The sequence below is a fragment of the Heterocephalus glaber genome, unplaced genomic scaffold (assembly GCF_053883595.1).
Source record: "Heterocephalus glaber isolate CG9 unplaced genomic scaffold, H.glaber_assembly_v1.0 deba00001543, whole genome shotgun sequence".
In the NCBI taxonomy this organism is placed as follows: Eukaryota; Metazoa; Chordata; class Mammalia; order Rodentia; family Bathyergidae; genus Heterocephalus; species Heterocephalus glaber.
In genome coordinates this window covers 544,432-565,629 of record NW_028258336.1, presented here as the reverse complement: position 1 = coordinate 565,629, position 21,198 = coordinate 544,432, and the positions used below count along the sequence as shown (strand labels likewise).

Genomic DNA, 21,198 nt, shown 5'->3' with positions numbered 1-21,198 from the left:
AGAATGGTCAACAGGTTTTTTCTTAGGTGTCCAGGGACCTCCCAGATGCCCACTTCATAAACTCAAGCCCAGCACCTGAGGCCTGCTGGCCAATATACAACCTGTTCATTCTACTGCTTCCAAAGCAGCTTAAGACTATAACATATTCATGAAATCTATGAAAACATTAAGCTAAGTTAAATAAGCCAATGCAGAAGTACAAATACAGTACTGTAAGATTCCATTTTTATAAGGTACCTAGAGTGGTCAAATTTATACACAGAAAATAGAATGAAGATTGCCACAGGTTGAGGATGGTGGTAGAGGGGAATGTAGAGTTATTTAATAAGTACGGAGTTTCAGTTTAGGAAAATGAAAGAAATCTTAGAAGTAGATAGTAGAGATGGTAGTACAACAATGTAAATATACTTAATGCCCCAGAACTGTGTACCCAAAAATGATTAAAATTATAAATTTTAAATTAGGTATATTTTATTACAATTTTATAAAAAGTAAAAGAAAATAGTGATTTTCTTAACCACACACACACACTGCAACTGTCCCATATCAGTTCTACCCTATGTACTGTACCCTGACCCAGGTCTACCAGTAGGCTTAGTTCTAGTTTCTCCAAAATGCGTACTCAAGCTGAATAAGAAGTTATGATTTGGGTCTGTAATGTCCCAAAGGCTTGTGTGATGAAGGCTTGGTCCCCAGTGCAGCAATGTTCAGATGTGGGATTTTGGATTGGATCATGAGGGCTCTATCTTTATCAGTGAATTAATTTATCAATGGGTTTATAATTAGTTAGCATTTTGGGGAGGTGATAGAAACTTAGTAGTAGATCATGGGAACATGTCCTTGGGATCATATCTTGTCCCCAGCCTCTTCCTCTCTGGTGTGTGTGTGTGTGTGTGTCTGTCTGTCTCCCTTTCTCCTCTCTCTCTCTTTCTCCCTCTCTCTCTCTCTCTCTCTCCTTCTCTCCCCACCTCCTGCCTCCCTCCCTCTTTACCTCTTCCCCTCCTAGCTATCATGAGGTAAGCAGCTTTCCTCCACAGTTTCCTTCTACCATGATGTTTCTGCCTCACCACAGGCCCACAATAATGGGGCCAGGTGACCATGGACTGAAATCTCTGAAACCACAAACCAAAATATATCTTTCTTTCTTCTAAGTTGATTTTCTCAGGTTTTTTGTTACCACCATGGAAACTGTCTATTCTTCATCCTTCCCCCAACCACACATCTATCAGGGGAGTGAACTGCCAATAGAATTTAAAAATTAAATCAAAATATAAAAGAAATTGTTCCAAGAGACAATCCTAAACAAGATGTCACAAAAAAGGAGGGTAGTGGGCAGCCCTGTGTGGTATATCCTGTGACACTTTCCAAGGACCCCTTGTCCCACTGCCTCCTTTCTTCAATGTTTTCCTTTCTATATATGTTTTTCTCAAAAGTGACATCAGGTCTCCTACTCAAGGAAATTTATTTTTTAGGAAAGAAGCCCAAAACTCATTGCCTCAGAGAAATAAGTTTCAATTTGTCAAATCTAGCAGGGATATTGTCTCATCTATATTGTCTGTGAACTTGGCCTTAGAAGAAATCTAAGTGTGGGATTTTATGGAGTAAATAAGAATGGGTGGAGGGTAGGTAAGAGGTGAAAGAAGCTCTTCAGAAATTCTGGGAGTGTTTAATAGTCTTCATGTCTTACCAAATACAGCCCCACTCATAGATTCATAAGTATAAGCAATGAGAAAATGCCAAGAATTCTGAAAAAACTAAATATAATAACTACTTTTTTACATTTGTTATTTAGAATACATTATCCCTTTAATCCTTCCCATGTCTTATAAGGGAGAATATTATTATTCACATTTGACAGATGTGAAAGTACATATTTGAAAGAGAGAGGAATTGCCTAATTTTTAATGTCTATATAAATTCATGGATAATCTTGGAGATGTTGGTTTTTATTTTCATTTCTTGTTTTTGTTTTAATTTTTACATTTCCCTTTCTCTCCATTTCCAACTTTCTCTCCTGTATTCAAAATACCAGCACCTCCAGACAGGAAAGTATAAAAGTCAAGTGCACAGTTTGGAATCAGAGTGTCTAGTGCTAGAAATCATCACTTACTACTTTAATAATGTGTGTGTGTGTGTGTGTGTGTGTGTGTGTGTGTTCAAGATCAAATCATGTGTCTGAAAGAGAATGCATCTGGGACAAAGAATCCTATCTAACAAGGATCCTTTATATAGTAAAATTGGTCATCTTTAGAATAAAAATCTGTAGGGCCGGGGATTTAGCTCAGTGGTTTCACCACCTGATGCACAAGTGCAAGGACCCGAGTTCGATCCCTGGTACCAAAAAAAAAAAAAAAAGAAGTGTAGAATAAAAATCTGTAAAAAGACATCTAAAGATATAAGTCAAAATTTAAAATTATGAAAACATCCTAAGTCTGGATCAAAGAAAAATTTTTGTAATCCAAATTGTGTCTACCCCTCCAATATTTATGATCCAATAAATCAATGTACATTTCAACAATAAATGAATGATAGGCATTGTCACAGACTAGGAAACACAAAAATTACTAGAATTTAGCCCTCATTCTCAGATACTTCAAAGTATAATAAAGGATATAGACAAGTATCGGAGTAGTATGATAAGTTGTAATAGAGAGACAGGCACAATGCAATGTGGCCACAAAAAGGGCCACTTTTTTATAAGTCAAAACCCACCAAGAGACAAAAAAGGAGAGAACATTCCAAGCAAGAGAAAAAGAATGTTCAGGGATATAGAAGCCTGAAAAAAAAGGTCAGTCCCAAGGTACACCAAGTGGTTCATATCTGGAAAACAAAAGAGGGCTATAGGAGGACCCAGAACTGGTCCAGGAGGCCTTGGTAGCATGGAGGGCTTTGTCAGTCTTTGAAGAGTGGAATTCACCCTGTGGGCCACAGGGATCCACTGAAAACTTTCAACCCAGAGGAAATATGACGCAACGTCCACATACCAAAGCCAGCCCAAGTCATTGTTATGTGGTACTGGACTGGAAAAATGTCGAAACGGGAACCAATTAAAGCTTCTGCAGTAGTTTAAGTCAGGGAGCCTGGGACATGAACAACAGAATTCAATGAAGAGTGAGCAGAAGAGAAGAGTACATCAAATAATACCAATATGTGGGGTTTATACATTAGACAACTCTCCAGCAGTGAAGGATGCACGTCCAGTGAGCACAAGAGCACATGGTAAAAACACAGAAAATCTGAAGCCCATGAATGCCATCTACAAGATGAGGACCCGTGTGTAGGCAGCCCTTAGTCCCTGGATCTGCTCCCTCTTACTGATTCCTCTCACATCCTGCTCACAAGGGCTCAGTATATAGAAAAGCCTTCTTGAAGGCCAGTACTTCTGGACACCCTGCTGTCCTTGCCCACAAATGCAAGCTGTGCCCAACTTATATATGTGTGCTTATGTATAATCTTTACTTTGGATTGCTAAAATATAATTTCAAATAGCTCGTCATCATAGTGTAGCATATCTTTATTTTTAAAAACCACAGTGACAGCAGCAGAACCCCTAAATATTCCTGAAACCCATAAATGTCCTTAATTATCTGTAGGTCAAGTACTGCCAGGCATCCACCTGGGTCAGCAGAAACACACCCACATGTGGGCTGCCTGCCCCAAGCTAACATGTGATACCCTAACATGGCTAACAGTGATACCCTCAGGGCTCAAGTGCCTTTGCGACTAATTGCCAGCTGGTCACAAAAAGAGAGAGCACATTTATTCTCCTTGCCTTAGGAAACATTCAATTTTATGAATTTTCCATTACAGCCTTTATTTCTAATAAAGATATACATGAATATTAGCTACCAAAACATTGGTTTATAATAGCAGAAAGTTGCAACTCATCTATTATGGTTTATAACTAGAGGTACCCCAAGAGCCTAATGCTCTCATAGCAGAGCTTTTGGAAGGAAACTGAATCATAGGGGCAATATAGCTGACTTGCTCTCAGGAAACAGAATCTACCCAGAAGAGACAAATCACTATGGGCAAGATCTGGAAGGACATATCTCTTACCCCAGGCCTTCCATCTCTCTCTGCTTCCTAGCCGCCATGACATAAGCAACTTTCCTCCAGTAGACCCTTCCACCATGCTATTCCTGCCTTGGAGCCAGCCAACTATGAACTAAAACTGTGAACCAAAATAACTTCTCCTTCTTTAAATTGCAGGTATTCAGTATTATGTCCCAGCAATGAGAAAGTGACTAAGACAGATTTTGGTACCAAGGAAGTGGGGTAGGTCATTGCTGTGACTGTTATCTCACAGGTAGTTTAAAAGCCTTTGGAACAGGTTCACAGAAGGAGTTTAGAATGGTTTGGAAATACAGCTACAGAAGCCCTAGAATGCTGTAAATTGAGTTTGATAGGAGATTCTGGTTCAAGCTCAGAAGACCAGAATCCAGATAAAAAGGAAGATAGTAAAGACTAGGCTCAGTAGGTTCCAGTTAGGAACAAAAATTCCATTGCCCACTGGACTCTGGACTCCATATGTGTTATGCTGTGACAGAAAATCTGTCTACATCTTGCTCATATTCTGAGAATTTGCAGGAGACTGAGATTAGGGCAGCAGAATGATTAATCTGGTGGAGGATATTTGAAAGCAGCCCATTGTTCAGGATTTAGTACTGGTTCTGCTTGCTGCTTTTAGTGAGATTTACACTAACAAACAGGTGCAAAATGCCCATTTTAAAAGGTTTTGGTTTCCCCAGAAAGGAAGGGCCAGCAAAGTTGGTGACTTTAGGAATAAGGTTGCTGAAAAGATGGAAAAAGAAGCCAAGCATATTGCATCAGGACTATAGGAAGGATGCCTTGAGGGCATCCTGGGATCCAGAAAAACCCTCCCCTTCCCAGTCAAAAGTGAAAGACTGCTTTGAGAACACAGTCCTATGGGGCTCTACTGTTTCTGGGCTAAAGGGGGATATGTTTCCTAGAGTTCAGCCATCCATGCATTCAGAGGCCTCTGAAACCATCATTCAAGGGTCCTTCATTACTGTTCAAGTTGGCAGCAGACCTTGGCATCATCCACATGGTCCTGATTTTATAGTTATGCAGGATGCAAGAGTTCTAGGGTCAAGAAGGATTCCACTCACATTTCAGAGGGTGGCCTAGAAAGAGAGGGTCAGGCAGTATGCCCCTGAGAAGTGTGCATGAAGCTGTGAGAATAAAGCCAAAGGCGCAGTAGAGACTACAGGAAGTTAAAGAAGCCAGGAATATGGAATGTCCTCTGAGAAAAGCTACAGACTATGAGCAAACCCACCCCAAGAGAGAAGCCAAGAGGACTACAACCTGCAATGTCACAGGGGCAGAGGCACTCAAGCTGTTTGGAATTCACATCTTTGCCCCAGATGCTGGACACAGAACTACAGGATTGAACATTTGCCCTGCTGGGTTTTGGGTCATGCTTTAGTCCTATTCCTTTCTTACTCTCTTTCTCCCTTTTAGAAAGGGAATGTCTACCCTGTACCATAGTATGTTAGCAATGTTTAATTTTCTTATTTATTTATTTATTTATTTATTTATTTTTTGGTACGAGGGATCAAACTCGGGTCTTTGCGCTTGGCGCAGCAGGCGGCAAAACCACTGAGCTAAATCCCCGGCTCTCTTTTTTATTTTTATGAGGACTCGCAGCTAGGAGTCTGCTTTTGAGTCTCAGAGGAGACTTTGGACTTGGTCTTTTTTTATTAAGATTATTGGTACTCGATGATTAGAATGAATAATTGATAATGCAAAATAGGAAGAAAAGGTCCAAAGGGGTAGGGGAAGTGGGAGGGGCAAGGGAAAGAAAAGAAGGGAAAGGAAAAATTATGAGAAATGGAAAAAATGGAAACAAAGTCTTTGTAAATAGTGAAGGGTGGAGGGGGTGAAGGGATGGGGAAATGGTGAAGGGATGGGGCTTGGAATGGGGAAAAAATAAGAACCAAGATGCATCATGTAAAGGTACAAGTTCCCAATGAGAGATGTAAATGTATTGTATACCTAAAATGTACCAATAAAAGAATTTTTTACAAAAAGATTATTGGTACATTTTAGGTATACAATATGATGACATTCATCACTGGGAATTTGTACCTTTACATGATATACCTTGGTTCTTCTTTTTTTCCCCATTCTCCTGCCCTCCCTTCAATGCCTCCACCCCTTCCTATTTACAAAGACTTTGTTTCCATTTTTTCCTTATCTCATATTTACTCCTTTCCCTTCTTCCTTTTCCCTACCTCTCACACTTTCCCTTCCCCTTTGGACATTTTCTTCCTATTTCACATTGTCTATTATACATTTTGATCATTATTTACACTTTCAGTTTCTCACACCAGAGAAACTATCCAGTATTTACACATGTGTGCCTATTTGTTTCGCTTAAGAGTATGGACTTGGACTTTTGAGTAATACTAGAAATGTTCAGACTTTGGTAACTCTTAGAGATCAACTAAATGCATAAAGAGATATACATTACTCTTTTGGAGGGCAGGGATGGAATGTTATGGTTTATATCAAGATGTTCCCCAGGGGCCACACATGCCCAGAAACAAAGCTTTTGGAAGATGATTGAATTATGGGGACCCTACAGTTGACTTGCTATTAGAAAGTAGGGTCTGGGGGCAGAGCTTGGAAGGATGTATCTCCCTCTCCAACTCCTCCCTTGTCTTTCTGCTTCCTGGACACCATGATGTGAGCAGCTTTTCTCTGACCAGGTTTTTCCACCATGTTGTTCTCACTTGGAACTCAACAACCATGGACTGAAAACATGAGCTCAAAAAACCCTTTCCTCCTTTAAGTTGAGTGTTGGGAATTGTGTCTCGGCAACAAAGAAAGTAACTAAAATATCACTTGAATTTCAAACAATAGGATACAATTAAATTAAAACCTATCTATGGAATAGTATATAACTTCTAAAAATTCTGTTCTGTAAGTGGGTCTATTGATAGGAAAACATGCTTACTACACAATGCTCACTGAAGCACAGATCCATAAAGGCAAGGGTTTTGTTTTGTTCATTAATGTACCCCCAATCCTAAGAAGAGGGCCAGCACACAGAGGCATTTGTTAAACACCTGCTGATTGAATTATTATAAGAACTGGTGGTTATGGTACAATTTCTGTGAAAAGAGAGACAGAGAAAGAGACAAAGAGAGAGACAGACACAGAGATACAGAAAAAATGATCTAGAAAGATATTCATCACAATTTTACGGGTAGTTTTCTCTAGGTAGGCTCTTTTATGTCTGCGTATGTCTCTCTGTCTCTCTGTCTCTCTGTCTCTCTCTCTCTCTCTCCCCCTCCCTTCCTTCCTCCTTCTGTCTCTCTTACTCCTTCCCTCCCTCCCTCCTTCTTTCCTTTTCTCTTTCTCTCTTTTTTCTTTCCAGTGAGCAGCAGAAGGTATTATTGTAACAAGGTCCAAAGCATAAAATAAACTATTATTTTGGAGAGAAACTATCGCATTACAAACAGTGCTTGCTTCTCAGGGTCACCTATGAATTTACCATCTTTTGCATGCCAGAATAAAATTCCATGATTTATCTATAGCACCACGTGCAACTCCAAACACTAATTTGCACCCACATGGTTCAGAGTCCCTATAGCCTACATCTTGATGGATCTTTTGGCTTTAACCTCATTATTAGGCTGGGTTTATATCCTAGCCCCTCATTACTTAGCTTTGGAAAATCATTCAATTCCTCCCAAACAGGAAAAGCACATTTTACTACTCTCTTATTAAAACAAACTGCCTGTGTTTGCAGTTGGATTTCTTACTACACAAGCATGAGAGTGTGGATGCTTTTCACCCAGTTTTACCATGGACAATAAAAAAAAACCCAAAGATGTCACCTGCCAGGCACAGCCCCAGTTAAACTGTGACTGCTCTGCAGGAAAACAGCATGCAAGAACACTGAAACTCTATAAAATCACCTTACATAAATTGCCTAGTACCGAAGCTGGGGCACACAGTCCTTTCCTGTCTCAGCTAATTGGTTTAGCTTGCTGATGATTTTATAACTCCTGATGCCATCCTCTGATTGCAAGAATGAGTGTTGCCAAATGATCTTCAATCACATCCCAGACAGCCAACAGAATACTTGGGGAATAAGCTATTTTAAACCAATGTGCTTGTGAGTGTAAGGATCCTTTTCTGTCTAGACTCCTGGTAACACCTGTTGCTCACTTGTCCTGCCCCAGTCCATCTCCCCCTCAACAGTGATGCAGCCAAGACAAACCATGGCCACCTGACAGGGTCTGGAGATGTCTACATGAACAGCAGAGCCAGAAAGTCCAGGCATCACATGCTCTGGCACAGCCTGATGGGCTGGATGGCTCCATTGCCAGGGGTCAAGGAGCCATTTGCTGGCAGACTCCAGACCTGTCAGGGCAATATTTTTAAACTTTCAGCATGATTAGGGAAAGACTTCTTGAGTGCATCATGGTTTTGGTTCTGCCATGCAGATCAGCATCAAGGAAACAGAAGAAGATGACAGTATTCTGGTCCAAATAAGCTCTCCATACCTAAGTCCCCTTTACCGCATTCCCATGAGATGGTTATCCTCGAATCCTTCAGGTAACCAGGAAGCTTACTTCCTCATGAAACAGTTCTATGTATTTATTTAGAAGTACTCTTCCCAGTACAGAGCTAGATTACTTGTTGTGACCTTTGCTGTCCACATTACACTTCAGAAAGTTATAGAGAATGAATCTAGTATCTCTCTTATGCAATTCAACATGTGTTTCTGTGAAATAGTTCAGATCCAGGGGGATAAGCAAGTACAGGACTCCTGGGTGAATTTGCCTGTTTCTGTGATTTAACCAGGCCTGGAGACAAGAGACTAAGCCATGGCTTGAGCAGGATTGGAGGTCAGATCTGAGACCACTGCATAAAACCAGGATTCCAAAAATTCCTCAGAGAAAAAGAAAAACAGTTCCCTACAAAGATTTGTAAAGATACAGTCTGCATTAACCTAGATTCTGGCTATAACAAAAGATATAGAGGTATCTCAAAAACATTTCTAAATACAAGTTCACAATCTTTGAAGCAAGAGCTCATACTGTATAGATAGCCTGAAAAGCTGAGTTGAAATCTTCATTTAAAGTGGTCCCAGATCAGTCACACAAAGCAAAGCAAATCCTCTCTGAAGAAACACACTTTAAACTCAAGCTGGAAAAAAGTATTAAAGTTTCAAGCAACACCAGCTCAAAGTCAAAACTCACCAAACCTACAAGGAAACAAGCTACCATAATCAAGAATCAGAAGAAAGAAAAAAAAGTTTGTCGAATTATAATCACATGGATTTCAGATAATACAATTATCAAATAAAATATAAAATAAATGTGTTTAAAGTTTTTTAATAAGTTTTGAGTGTATGGCAAAGGAAAAAATGAAAGCTTATTTCTTCTAGAGAGAGCTAACAGTTCACATTGGAGAAATAACAGAACTAGAAATAAAAGGTTGTAAGAAATAAAATTATGAATTCATTTGATGATTTAGACAAACTAGACAAAATTATTAAACTTGAAAAATGGATTTAAAAATACACAAATTGTAGCATAAAAGCGCAGTGCAAAGTAGAAACACTTGCAAAAGATGTTAAAATATACAGATAAAGGAGAAGGTCCAACTTATATCCAATCTGGAATCTATAAAGAGATTACAGAAATAATAAGGTAAATCAAAGCAATTCAGAATTTTTCAAAGAAATCCACTGATTCATGAAGCCAAATAAACACCAAAGGAGGAAAGAAAAAAAGGGGGAGCACAAACTATCAATTGTTTATTGCAAAACTGCAGAACATCAAGAACAAAGAGATATTTAAACCAACCCAAGGGGGAAAATAAGATTACCTATAAATATTTTACATTAGACTCTTAGCTGATTTCTCAGTAACAACTGGCTTCTTAGAAGCGAGTTGAATGACAGACATATTTAAGTTCTGAAAGAAAACAAATGTCCACCTAGAATTATCTACCAAAGAAAATTAACTTCAAGCCAAGGAGCAGAGCCACCCCCAGCCCAGAGGAGGTGAACGTTCCATGCCACCTTACCACTACCCCCAGCACCAAGGTGAGCCATGCAGGCACCAGCAACAATCCCCTGCCACAACTGCCTGTTGAAATGAGAAGACATGCAAACAAGTCACAAACCAGACTTCCAGATCACCTACACCAACCCCAAAGGGAAACAAGATGGAACAATCTGATACACAACCACCTGGACTCCCTGAACTGGCAAAAAAAGAGGATCTGGAAAAAACAAAATCAGAAATAATTTCTCACATAACAGCAGAGACTGTCCCCATAGGGCAAGACATGATCAATAAATTTAGAGAGGACACAGATAAAAAAAATAGAGGAGCTGAGGAGCATGACGGAATCCTAACAAGGGAAACAAATGGAATCCATAAAGCAGATACAAACAAATGCATTTCCAGGAGATCAAAAACTCCATTGAAAGTTTAATGCAGCAAAAAAATAAATAAATAAAAATTAAAAAAAAAAAAGAAAGTTTAATGCAGCAGAATGAGCCAATGTGAGGACAGAATTTCAGACATAGAAGATAAGATGTAATTAGTGACCAGAAAAAGAAAAATTTCTTTAAAATACTAAGGGGCCATGAGACGTCAATCCAGAAGCTGCTAGACGATGCAAAGAAGAATAACATCAGACTGATCAGAGTCAAGGAAGAAGCAGGAGAAAATGCAGATGACCTTAAGAAACTGTTCACAGAAGTGATGGCAGCAAACTTCCCAAGCAGGGGAAAAGAACTTCACATACAGCGCCAGGATTTATCTCAGTGGTTCCGGTGCCTGCCACACAAGCACAAGGTCCTAAGATCGATCCTGGTACCAAAAAAAAAAAAAAAAGAACTTGACATACAGATAAGTGAGGCATATACAAGTCCAACTAGCTGTGATCAAAACAAATTTACACATAGGCATATAATAGTTAAGATTCCAGAAACCCAACAGAAGAACAAAATTCTACAAGCACTTAGAGAAAAGAAACAAATCACATAGAAAGGAAAGCCCATCAGAATCACAGCAGACTTCTCAGTGCAAACCCTCAAGGCAAGAAGAGCTTAGAGTGACTATTCCAAGCCCTAAAGGAAAACAGCCTCCAACCCTGCAAAACTATCTTTCAAAATTGATGGAGAAATAAGATACTTTCATGACAAAGAGCACCTTAGGAACTTCGTGAATACCAAACCAGCACTCCAAAAAATTTTAGACAATATCCTAGGAAAAGACAATGAGGATCACAACCCCAGGAAGCCCAGCAGAATTAATCCATTGGGCAGAACAAGAAATTAAATGTAAAGGGGGAGAATCCAACAAAAAGAAAAAGTCATGACAATGATAAGTCAATATATATCAGTTATAACCATCAATCTTCATGGTCTCAATTCACGAATCAAAAGAAATAGACTGGCAGAATGGGTCAAGAAGCAAGATCCAACAATATGCTGCATACAAGAAATACACTTAATTCAAAAAGAAACTCATAGACTGAAAGTGAAAGGGTGGAAAACAATACTCCATGTGACGGGAATCCAACAAAAAGCAGGAATAGCTATCCTCATTGCAGATTAAGTGGATTTCAAACCAACACTGATTAAGAGAGACAAAGAAGGACACTACATCCTTGAAAAGGGAACAATCCAAGAGGAAGAGATGACAATCATAAACATATATGCACCAAACTCTAGTGTGCCCAACTATATAAAACAAATACTAACGGACATGAAAAATCAAGTAAGCACTAACGCAATAGTAGTGGGGGACCTCAATACCCCACTGTCACAAATAGATAGATCCACTAAACAAACAATAAGTAATGAAATACTAGAACTCAATCAAACTCTTGTACTTTTTTTTTTTTAGTACCAGGGATCGAACTCGGGTCCTTTCAAGGCAGGCGGTGGAACCACTGAGCTAAATCCCTGGCCCTTAAATCAAATTCTTGAACAAATAAACTTAAAAGATGTTTACAGAATGTTCCACCCCACAAAATCAGAATACACATTCTTTTCAACTGCACATGGGTTGTTCTCCAAAATAGACCACATACTCACTCATAGAACATGTTTAAGTAAGTGCAAAGGAATTAAAGTTATCCCCTGTATTTTTGGAAAATTCCTATTCATTATTACATTTTCTTCTCTGTTTTCTCTTCTCCTTCTGATATAACAATTATACATGTGCTACACCTTTTGAAATTGTACCTACAGGTCTCAGGTAATCAGTTCTGAGTTTTTTGGTGGTGGAGATTCCACTATATTTACTTTGTACTTCAGTTGGAAAGTTTTCATTGACCCGCCTTTAATGATTCTTTCCTTGGTCATGTCCACACTCCTGATGAGCCCATCAAAGGCATTCTTCATCTCAGTTGCAGTGTTTTTGGTTTCTAGCATTTCCTTTGATTCTTTCTTCAAATTTCCATGTCTCTTCTGACATTATTCATGTTCTCACATGTGACCTACTTTTTTCATTAGAGCACTTAACAATCATTCTTTTAATCTGAAACTGAATTCTAACATCTGTATCATATCTGAGTCTGGTCTGGATTTTTGCTTTATCTCTTCACATTACTTTATTCTTTAACAAGTCTTGTAATGTTTATTTAAACCTGTACCTCTAATACCAGTAATATGTGTTTAGTGTGAGGATTTTTGCTAGTATGGCTAGAAGTTAGGTTGTATTTAATGTTTTCTATAGATGCAGGGGCCTATAGCTTCAAATTTCTCCAGTGTTGTTTTTTGTTTTTTCTGTTTCCCCTCTAGACTTGAGAATCCCTAAGTCCCTCCTCAAAGAGTAGTTGGACCCAGCAGCTCTTTCAAGCTGTAATCCATTATTATACTGGGACCCTACTGGTGTAATGGCAAAAAATGAAGAAAAGAAGATAATAATGTAACTAAATCTCAATCTTTTAGTGGTCCACTGTCTTCAGCTGTGGCCTTCACCAGTGCTTCTCCAGTGATACAGCCTCACTCTACCTTTGGTGAGAAAGTGAGTCTAGAAGAGGCTAAAGTGCGATAAATGCCCTTTCCCTAGTGAGATAAGGCTGTAGTGAACTATTTCCCCTGAACAGTAGGCCTTTTGTTAGGAAGACTGCTTTTGGCATATAAGTATAGCAATTATTCTTCCCCTGCCCCTACCAAGGCCATAAAGGATCTTTCTTGGCTCTTCACCTTGAGAATTTGGTGGATTTCTTAGAGGGAAAACCCACAAAAAGTGTGTGAGACCCTCTAAGATTGCATGGGACTGCAGCGCATGTGTTCCTCACTCCCAGGTTAGCCCATACCTCATCTTCAGCAATTCATCACAATTATCACTCAATTAACAAAATAACCAGTAGCTTCCATTTTGGCTAAGCACTTCTCAGCTGTGGCTCTTTGGATTTGCCCATTTCTCCAGATTTCAGGACAGTGATTTGACATACAACTTTATTTCCTTGATGAATCCAAGGGAAGACATTGATTTTCAGTGTTTTTAGGTTTTTCTCATTATAGGGTTGAGAACTATAATTTCCAATCTAAATAGGTTTCAGAGAAGAAACCAAAAGTCCAAAAATTAACTTTTTTAATTAGAAAAATTTCAAAGCAAGATAGGCAAAATATCATCATTGTTAAAGCTAAATGATTGATGTATAGGAGTTCTTTATACAATCTTTAGTTTTAGGTACATATATTAGTAATTTTCTATAATTAAGTTTGTTTAAATAAAACATATTGTTGAGGATGTGAAACAGGGTAGCTTAAATAATATGGAGAGCAGAGAAAAAATAGACACAATATTTATTATTTAATATATACATGGGACTGTACCAAGATAATTTGGATACAAGGATGAATAGTACTGTTTCCTGCCCTCATGAGAGCTATCTGCATTTTCAGAAGGATTTACATTAAGTAAATAATTTTAAGTTAACTAAGAGCTGCAAAGACAAGAATGGTGCTGTAGGAGCAGGCAATAGAGAGTCCGACCTGTTCCAGAGGGTTGGAGGAGGTCATCTCAAAGGCTACTAAAGGAGAGGATACAGAAGGCATGCCATGCCTATTCTAGGAGACCCACAAGCTGGATCCCAGGAGATAACTTCCAAAGGTTTCACATACCAATGATGTTACAGGAAAAAAGAATAAGAATGTTTCAGAAGAAAGAAAACTTTCCATAAGTTGAAATCTCTAGTAATGTCTCAAAGTCCCCATCTACTTGAATTTAGGTTGGACAAACAAATGGAAGTTTCACAAATCATTCTTACTTTCTATAATATTGATCTTTTTCATAAACCCTTCTTCTTTTTCCATTCAGATTCTCTTTAGATACCAGAAAACTTGTAGTTTTGTTCCTGGAGTGATACTTCAGAAGAACTGAGACTTTATCACACTGGACAGAGCTAAATAAACAGGAGTTAGGCAGTAAGAAAAAAAATGTAATTTTAGAGTTCTGTACTCAGATATGCTACAATTTCAGTTTACAAGCTAACACAAATTGCTTGATGCTTGTGTGAAATATTTTTCCAATCAAGAAAACAGAAATGATGCCACTTACCAATTCTAGTACAGATTATTATTAAATTAAATAATTATCTATAAATGCTTATTACTGAATCATCATAACTAATGGTAATTAATTAAAATATAATGGTAATTATTAAAGTATAGATGATAGCAACGTTTAGAGCAACATCTAAACTTCACAAATTATGATTATCAATCTATAACTTTAAAAATAACAGCAATGAATTATTCTTATTTTATGGCTAACTGATAATGATGTGTAATATAGTAGCACATGTTTTCTCTACAAAAGAGAAGCACCAATCTATTATGAAGATAATAGCACTAATAAAGGAAAAATGATTGGTAATCATTTCCCATTATTGGTATTAAAATGTTCAAATCATCAAAATTCAAGTGAAATAAAATGCAGGAAAGATGTATGGTAAAGTATATAATCTATATTCACCAAGCCTATCAAATCAGTATTCTGGACCAGTGACTGCTCAATAAAAGAGACAAGGGACCTTTTAAAAAGTGCCAAAGTCCAAATCTCACACCCAGAGAATCTGATTTAATTGGCCTGGGATGTGGCTGAATTTTCAAAAATTCCCTGAGTGGTTCTAATATGCAGCCAGAGTTGACAGCCTCTGCTCCAGATGTTTGATTTTTATGCCTGAGAATAAAGATGTATTTGCTCCTACGGGCAAAATTGCATTCAGAAACCTACTTGCCCAGCCTCTGTCAATCAGGGCTGTGTGTAGCAGAGGAATGAATTGCTAGTTTTAGTTGTCAGGGAATTTTCTTCATGGAAAAGAAATACATTAAAATACCAAATTACAGTATTTACATATTTCATGTTTTTTTCCAACTGCGTTCCCATAGCAACTCAATCCATTTGCTCCCTACTTTCTTCGAGTTATTTTCCATCATAAGCCACGATTTATTAGTGAGGCAAACAGTTTGCCCTCTGAAATAACTATTTTGCTGTTTACTATTTCTCTGCCAGAGAACAGAGCTCTAGTTGCCTCTTCCCTACTCCTGCACTACCCAAATCAGATCAAGTGAGCTTTACTGGTTTGGGCAGAGATAGTGTCCTTGACCACTTTTTTTTCAACCTGAGACAGTCCCTAGCATTTTTCTAATGATCTGGTCAAGAAAAACCAAATGGAGACGAAGGCTTTTCTCAGGGAACCTGTGACTAGGAAACAATGCAAGGAAAGGAATTTATTTATCAAATTCCAAACAGTGTCTGATTCACCTAAATCAACCACAGACAAGGGACAACTCAGCTCCCTGTCATCTCACTAGGTTTGAGCAGCAGCATCACTGGTTAGGACATCATGGCGTTGGAGATGGTTACCCACTAGTAAGCAGCAATAGAATGAATCCTGCTCCAACCATGAAAAGATTACTGAACGCCCAGAGAGAAGGCTCAAATGAGGTACAGGACACTGAGATTTCTTTATAATTTTGACCAGACAATTTGGCAGAGTTTAGGGCTTGTTTGTTTGTTTGGACTATGACATTTTACTTGCTAATGGAACTCTGCTTTGTGGGAGGACACGGGTGCCAAAGAAGACTCCAGGAGGAAGGCACCAGGCTGGAAGCTCCAGGGCATCTCTCCATGCTGCTGCCTGATGCCAAGATGGACCTGGGTTGCCAGTGCCAGAAGACAGACAGAGGCACCAGAGACAGGGCGACACTTCAAAATAGTCAGTTCTCAGCTGCTAACTCAGAAGCCTCCTTCTGTGCCAGCAGTGCTAGTGAAGAGGACTTACTTCCTCCCCTCTCCCAATCTCCAAATAAAAGCCAGAGCTGTGGTGCAATGGCCCCTAGGCCAAGGGACCAGTGACCCTGGTGACATCTCAGAATGCAGCAACAAAACCACACACAGCAGGACTTCCTGTCCCACCCACAGATCTGGATGCAATTTATGGACATCCATTGCATTGCTTACTACCTGGTTCTGGAGGTCACTGGTAAAATCCTTCAGAATCCTTCTATCAATATCGCTTATTCAAGAATAACCCTTTCTATTAGGTAGGTTTCCAACACGAAACAGATGCGTAAATGGAAGAGAGCTTAATTAAGGGACTTTTTGTGGGAAATATGTAGGAAAAACAAGAGATAGTGTATTACCTCATAATTAGCAATAGCAGGTAACTGCTCCCTGCCTACACCAGAATGGCAGAATTCAGAGACAAAGCAGGGTGGAGCAAACAGCAGCTGATACCTTCATGGTGGAGCCAGCACACCATGACTACGCAGGGAGAGAAAGAGACAAAGAAAGAAATACCTGGACCTCATTCCTTTCCATCCTTTGCCTCCATTGCCAAACCCAACAAGAAGCTGAGGGTGGGGTGGCCCACTGGCACATCCCCCAAAGGTCAGCCTTCAAGGAAGGGCCCAAAACAACATGGAAAAGTGGGAAGAGGGGATGTGGGAGGGCAAATAAAGACACTTGGCACCTCTTCTTACACACTGGGGTTACCTTGAGTTTGTTCTGCCATTGCCAGAGCCCTCCTACAGCTATCACATCCCAGGAGAGTACTTGCCCAGAGGCTGGAAGGAACACTGTTCAACCTCAGAGAACAGAGAAAGGGAAGCATGACTTACCCAAGGACATAGAGGTGACACTGAGAACAGAGACATGAGCATCCCAACACAGATTCAATGGTACCTCACAGCCATGGATCACATTGCTTCTCCTGCTCCAAAGGAGGTCATTTACCTGAGGAAATCACAGATGAACAATGTGGTGGGTGCACGCAATACCCCTGCTTCACATGAACAGGCTGCCTGGGCACCTATTTGGAAAGACAAATGTAAAGGAAAGCCTGTTATTCTACAGTTTGGTGTCACTGGTGCTGAGCATATGAAGCATTAAAATTCAGCATGCTTTAAGAGTCTGACAAGATGATACTCATTACTCAAAGTCCAATTTCTAAGGAAAATCAGCAGGATTAGCTGTCCCCATTGTGGTGGACCTGGGAGAAGAGCAAACATTTGAACTTGGATGTACAGAAGGACAGGTGAGGTAACAGCAAGATGCTTTTTTGCTGCCTTTGTGTGGCAGTGGCGCTGGAGAGGCAATATTGGTGATGACATCATCCAATCTATTTTAGGAGACTCTGTCACACATTCTGTCTTCAGGCTTCTGCTTCTATTACAAGGAACATAAAGAGTAAGTGCTACATATGACTTTCAAAATAAAGTTAATCTGACCAGATCTTAATGGCTATGGTTTGAAAGTAGTAGAGATTTTTTCTTAAGTTCACATGCAAACTTGATGGCTCATTCTTTACTGAAATTTATTCATAAAAATTCAAAATTTCTTTTTCTGAATTCCAAAACCAGTCCAAAGATCTATTTTTAATCAGATCAACCCTAGAATTGTGGTCCCACAAGTTTATTGAAAATGATACACAATTTACCAAAGTGCTCAAAAGAAGAGAACTTGAGGTAGTAGAATTAATATAATATGTGCATGCTTTGCACTGTTATTATTAAGTATATTAAATTTTTCCTGTTTACTTAATAAAGCTGCCTATGCACCAGCCATCTGAGACTCATTTCTCTCTGTAGCCCATAACTATGGTGACAGTGTCAATATTTTCTCAAGTAAATATTAAATATTTTCCCAAGTAAATATTAAGAATTACCACCTTGACCCATGCTAACCTGGAAAACATATGGTCACTATGGTTATGATACATACAGAGGCACACCAGGGGTAACAGCAACTACGATAATAACCAAAAATAGCCTCTCCAAAGCCTCTCTTTCACCCATGAACCTGTTCTCAAGGAAACTTGACTCTTGTGATTATAGGGGCTTGGAGTAAGTTCAGACAAATAGAGGCATTTGTCACTTCCCTTATACACTCACCCATTTGCCTCTCCATAGCTAATAGCCACCCCCAACCTACCCCAGAAACAACATAACGAACATGATGAAAACAAACCAGTACACTCCACTCTACTTTGACTCTGGAATTTCTCCACCATGGTCACTGTACACAATAGTAGTGTTATTCTCAGAGTGGCAAAACTCTTAGGGCAGACAGCTGAGACCACAATTGTTCCGGAAGGCCCTTTGTTTTTCATCTTACATGTCTTCTCCTCTATAATTGTACAAATCTTTGGAGCTAGAGTCTCCTTCTAAGACCTAAGTTACTAATCGGAGGCACTTTGAGAATCACCTGTTGCCTCCTGTGGCTATACAGTAGATGTCTGGAAGAATAAATAAGACTAAGCCTCATTGAGAGAGAGAGAACTGATCATCCTCCTTCCACCAAGTTCATGATTGAATAAGACCAAAGACATTTTAACCTTTCCTGACAGTGGGAAGTTGTCACAGGTTTTTAGGCAGGGATGTGACTTAATCAAAGATAACTTTGATGGAGATATGAAAGGTTAAAATGAGAGAGGTAGAAGATGAAACTGCAGGAAAGGACACTGGATAAGAGAATATTCATTCAAGCTCCACCACTAATGGTAGTAGTGAAGGAGATGAAAATAGAGAATTTTGAAGAAGAAAGTCTTTCACCATAGTCATATGTTATGGAGAAGTTAAAGAGAATAAGGATTAATAAGATTCCTTTGAACTTAGCTGTTTGACTTTGTGGTAGGTGTTATAAAAGCTACAATGACAGAGTTCTTTTTCTCAGAATATATTCATTGCAAATGAGGGGCCCAAAATATTACTGAAAAAATCTGTTTTGTAGCCACATTCACTATTTGTGGTTTTTGTCCCAGCGGGATTAGAATCTGTCTTGTAAGGAGCAAATGTCCTCTAGCATGTGGAAAATGAGATGCCACCTTGAATGATCAGAAACAGGGCATCAGAACCTCTTAACTCCTCTTTTTGTTTCCAGTCCATCCTCTTTCTTTAGCATAATAAACTTCTTAAAATAAAATATAATAAAAACTACCACTTAACATGCCAAGAAGGTCCAAACTAACCCAAAGAATGAAAAACGTTTTTAAGTTAAGGAAACTCATAAAGTATTGATTTTTCTAGCAACTATTTGCTAATAAAAAGTGGTTCTCTAGAAGGTGAAAAAGAGAAGAAGAGGTAGGAAGGAAAAATGATAGAAGACTATATTCTTAATTATTTAACAAATATTTCACAGAACATAAGCTGTTCAAATTATACAAAAGTAGAGTGAGTAGTATAATAAATATCCATGGGGCTCACCCCAAGTTTCAAACTTCAACACTTTGCCTCTCTCTCTTTCTCTCTCTCCTCTCTCTCTCTTTCATCCCTCTATTCCTCTCTCTCTCACCAATTAAGTTCATGAACCAAGGTATGCATGCCTCGCTTCACAAACTTAATTCTTGTAACAATTCTGGTTGCAAACCAAACTGGATGAGAACAAAATCAAATTTCCCCATAAGGTCAATATTGAACCTAACCACTGAATTTGATTTGGTTTACATCCAATTTGGTTTGTGACCAGAATCATAGAAAGAAGTAAGTTCATGAACCAAGGTGCCATTGTACTATTAAATTTCCTCTCTGAACCATTTGAGTACACCTACGACTTCATGACACTTCACCCCTAAATACTCCACTCTGAAAATAATACTATTCCTTATACATATCTCCTAAGTAAAAGCACATTCTCCTGCATAGCCTTATTACCATTATCCATCCAGAATACTAACCATAATTATATAATATTACTTAAATTAAGGCCTCCTATGCTGTCTCTTGAAATTTTTCCTTTTCTGATTTTTGGACAGTTTGTGGTAAGTTCTCTGTTTCTCATGGCTGATATAGAAGTTTCCTCCCTCGTTTCAATTTTCTTTGACCATTTCAGTGGGAATATGAGAGGAAGGAAATTGATTGTATGGGTTCAAATTGTAATCTTACAGTGAATGTTCTTTTATTGTAGTCCTTTTTTGAGGTAGGGGTGTCTTAGAATATGCCTCTAGACCGTTAGGCAGAATGGTCTGCTTTTTGCAGCATTTAGAAATTGTGTTGAACTGAAACTAAACGGGAGAGCTAAATATGATCTTATTCTGTGCATGTTCTTAGAGATATGAAGAGGATCTTTTCCAAATGAGGCTCTTCATTGAGATGTGTCACCCAGCAAAGGGGGAAGGAAGATGAATGTTAAGTAAATGAGCTTCCATGGCTGACTAATGTCATCAGGTTCAATGAAGACAATGACGAATGTGTGGGCTGCAGGATAGTTACTGGTTAATTTTCATCAACAGGTTTCCAGTGTGACTCTGTGTGGTATGTGTACTCACCTGGTGCAAGACCCAGCTGTTCCTGTGGGGAAGAGAAATGAGACTATGGGGAAGACCAGCAATGGAGGGCACTGGGAGAAGAGATGAAAGTCACTTTTTGTCAACACTATCTCATTCAGCATGTCTCCCCATTCTGGGGCATTTTCTACTACCATGATCTAAATATCACCAGTGGCAGGAGGAGAAACTAGAACTCTGAGCAACTGAGATTGGAAACAAGCAGGTAGGTGGATCGCTTGTCTTGAAGACTGAATTTGTGTGCAAGGAGAGGTTATAGAAACCTCTACCCTGGTAAAACCTTTCACTGTTTGGAAAATAAATTTCACTTAAGGAGAAACTATGAGGAGGCCACTCAATATGAGACCCAGAAATAATTGAAAAAGCAGCAAAGGAAAGATGAGAGAGTTAAAATAA

General features: G+C 39.0%; 1 protein-coding gene across 13 annotated transcripts in view; it reads right to left on the bottom strand.

The window, feature by feature from the left end:
• LOC110345474 (uncharacterized) overlaps positions 1-21,198 on the bottom strand; it is a 793,246-nt gene that overhangs the window by 433,688 nt on the left and 338,360 nt on the right. For 7 of the 13 annotated variants that reach the window (XR_015442339.1, XR_015442340.1, XR_015442342.1 and 4 more), the window contains one exon: positions 17,141-17,331. Coding sequence is in view for 5 of the 13 variants with exons in the window: in XM_087189513.1 (XP_087045639.1) it covers positions 17,141-17,182 (42 nt within the window). In the remaining 8 variants the exon portion in view is untranslated. The remainder of the gene's footprint in view (positions 1-17,140; positions 17,332-21,198) is intronic. The other 6 variants (XR_015442336.1, XR_015442338.1, XM_087189515.1 and 3 more) reach the window with 1 other exon arrangement.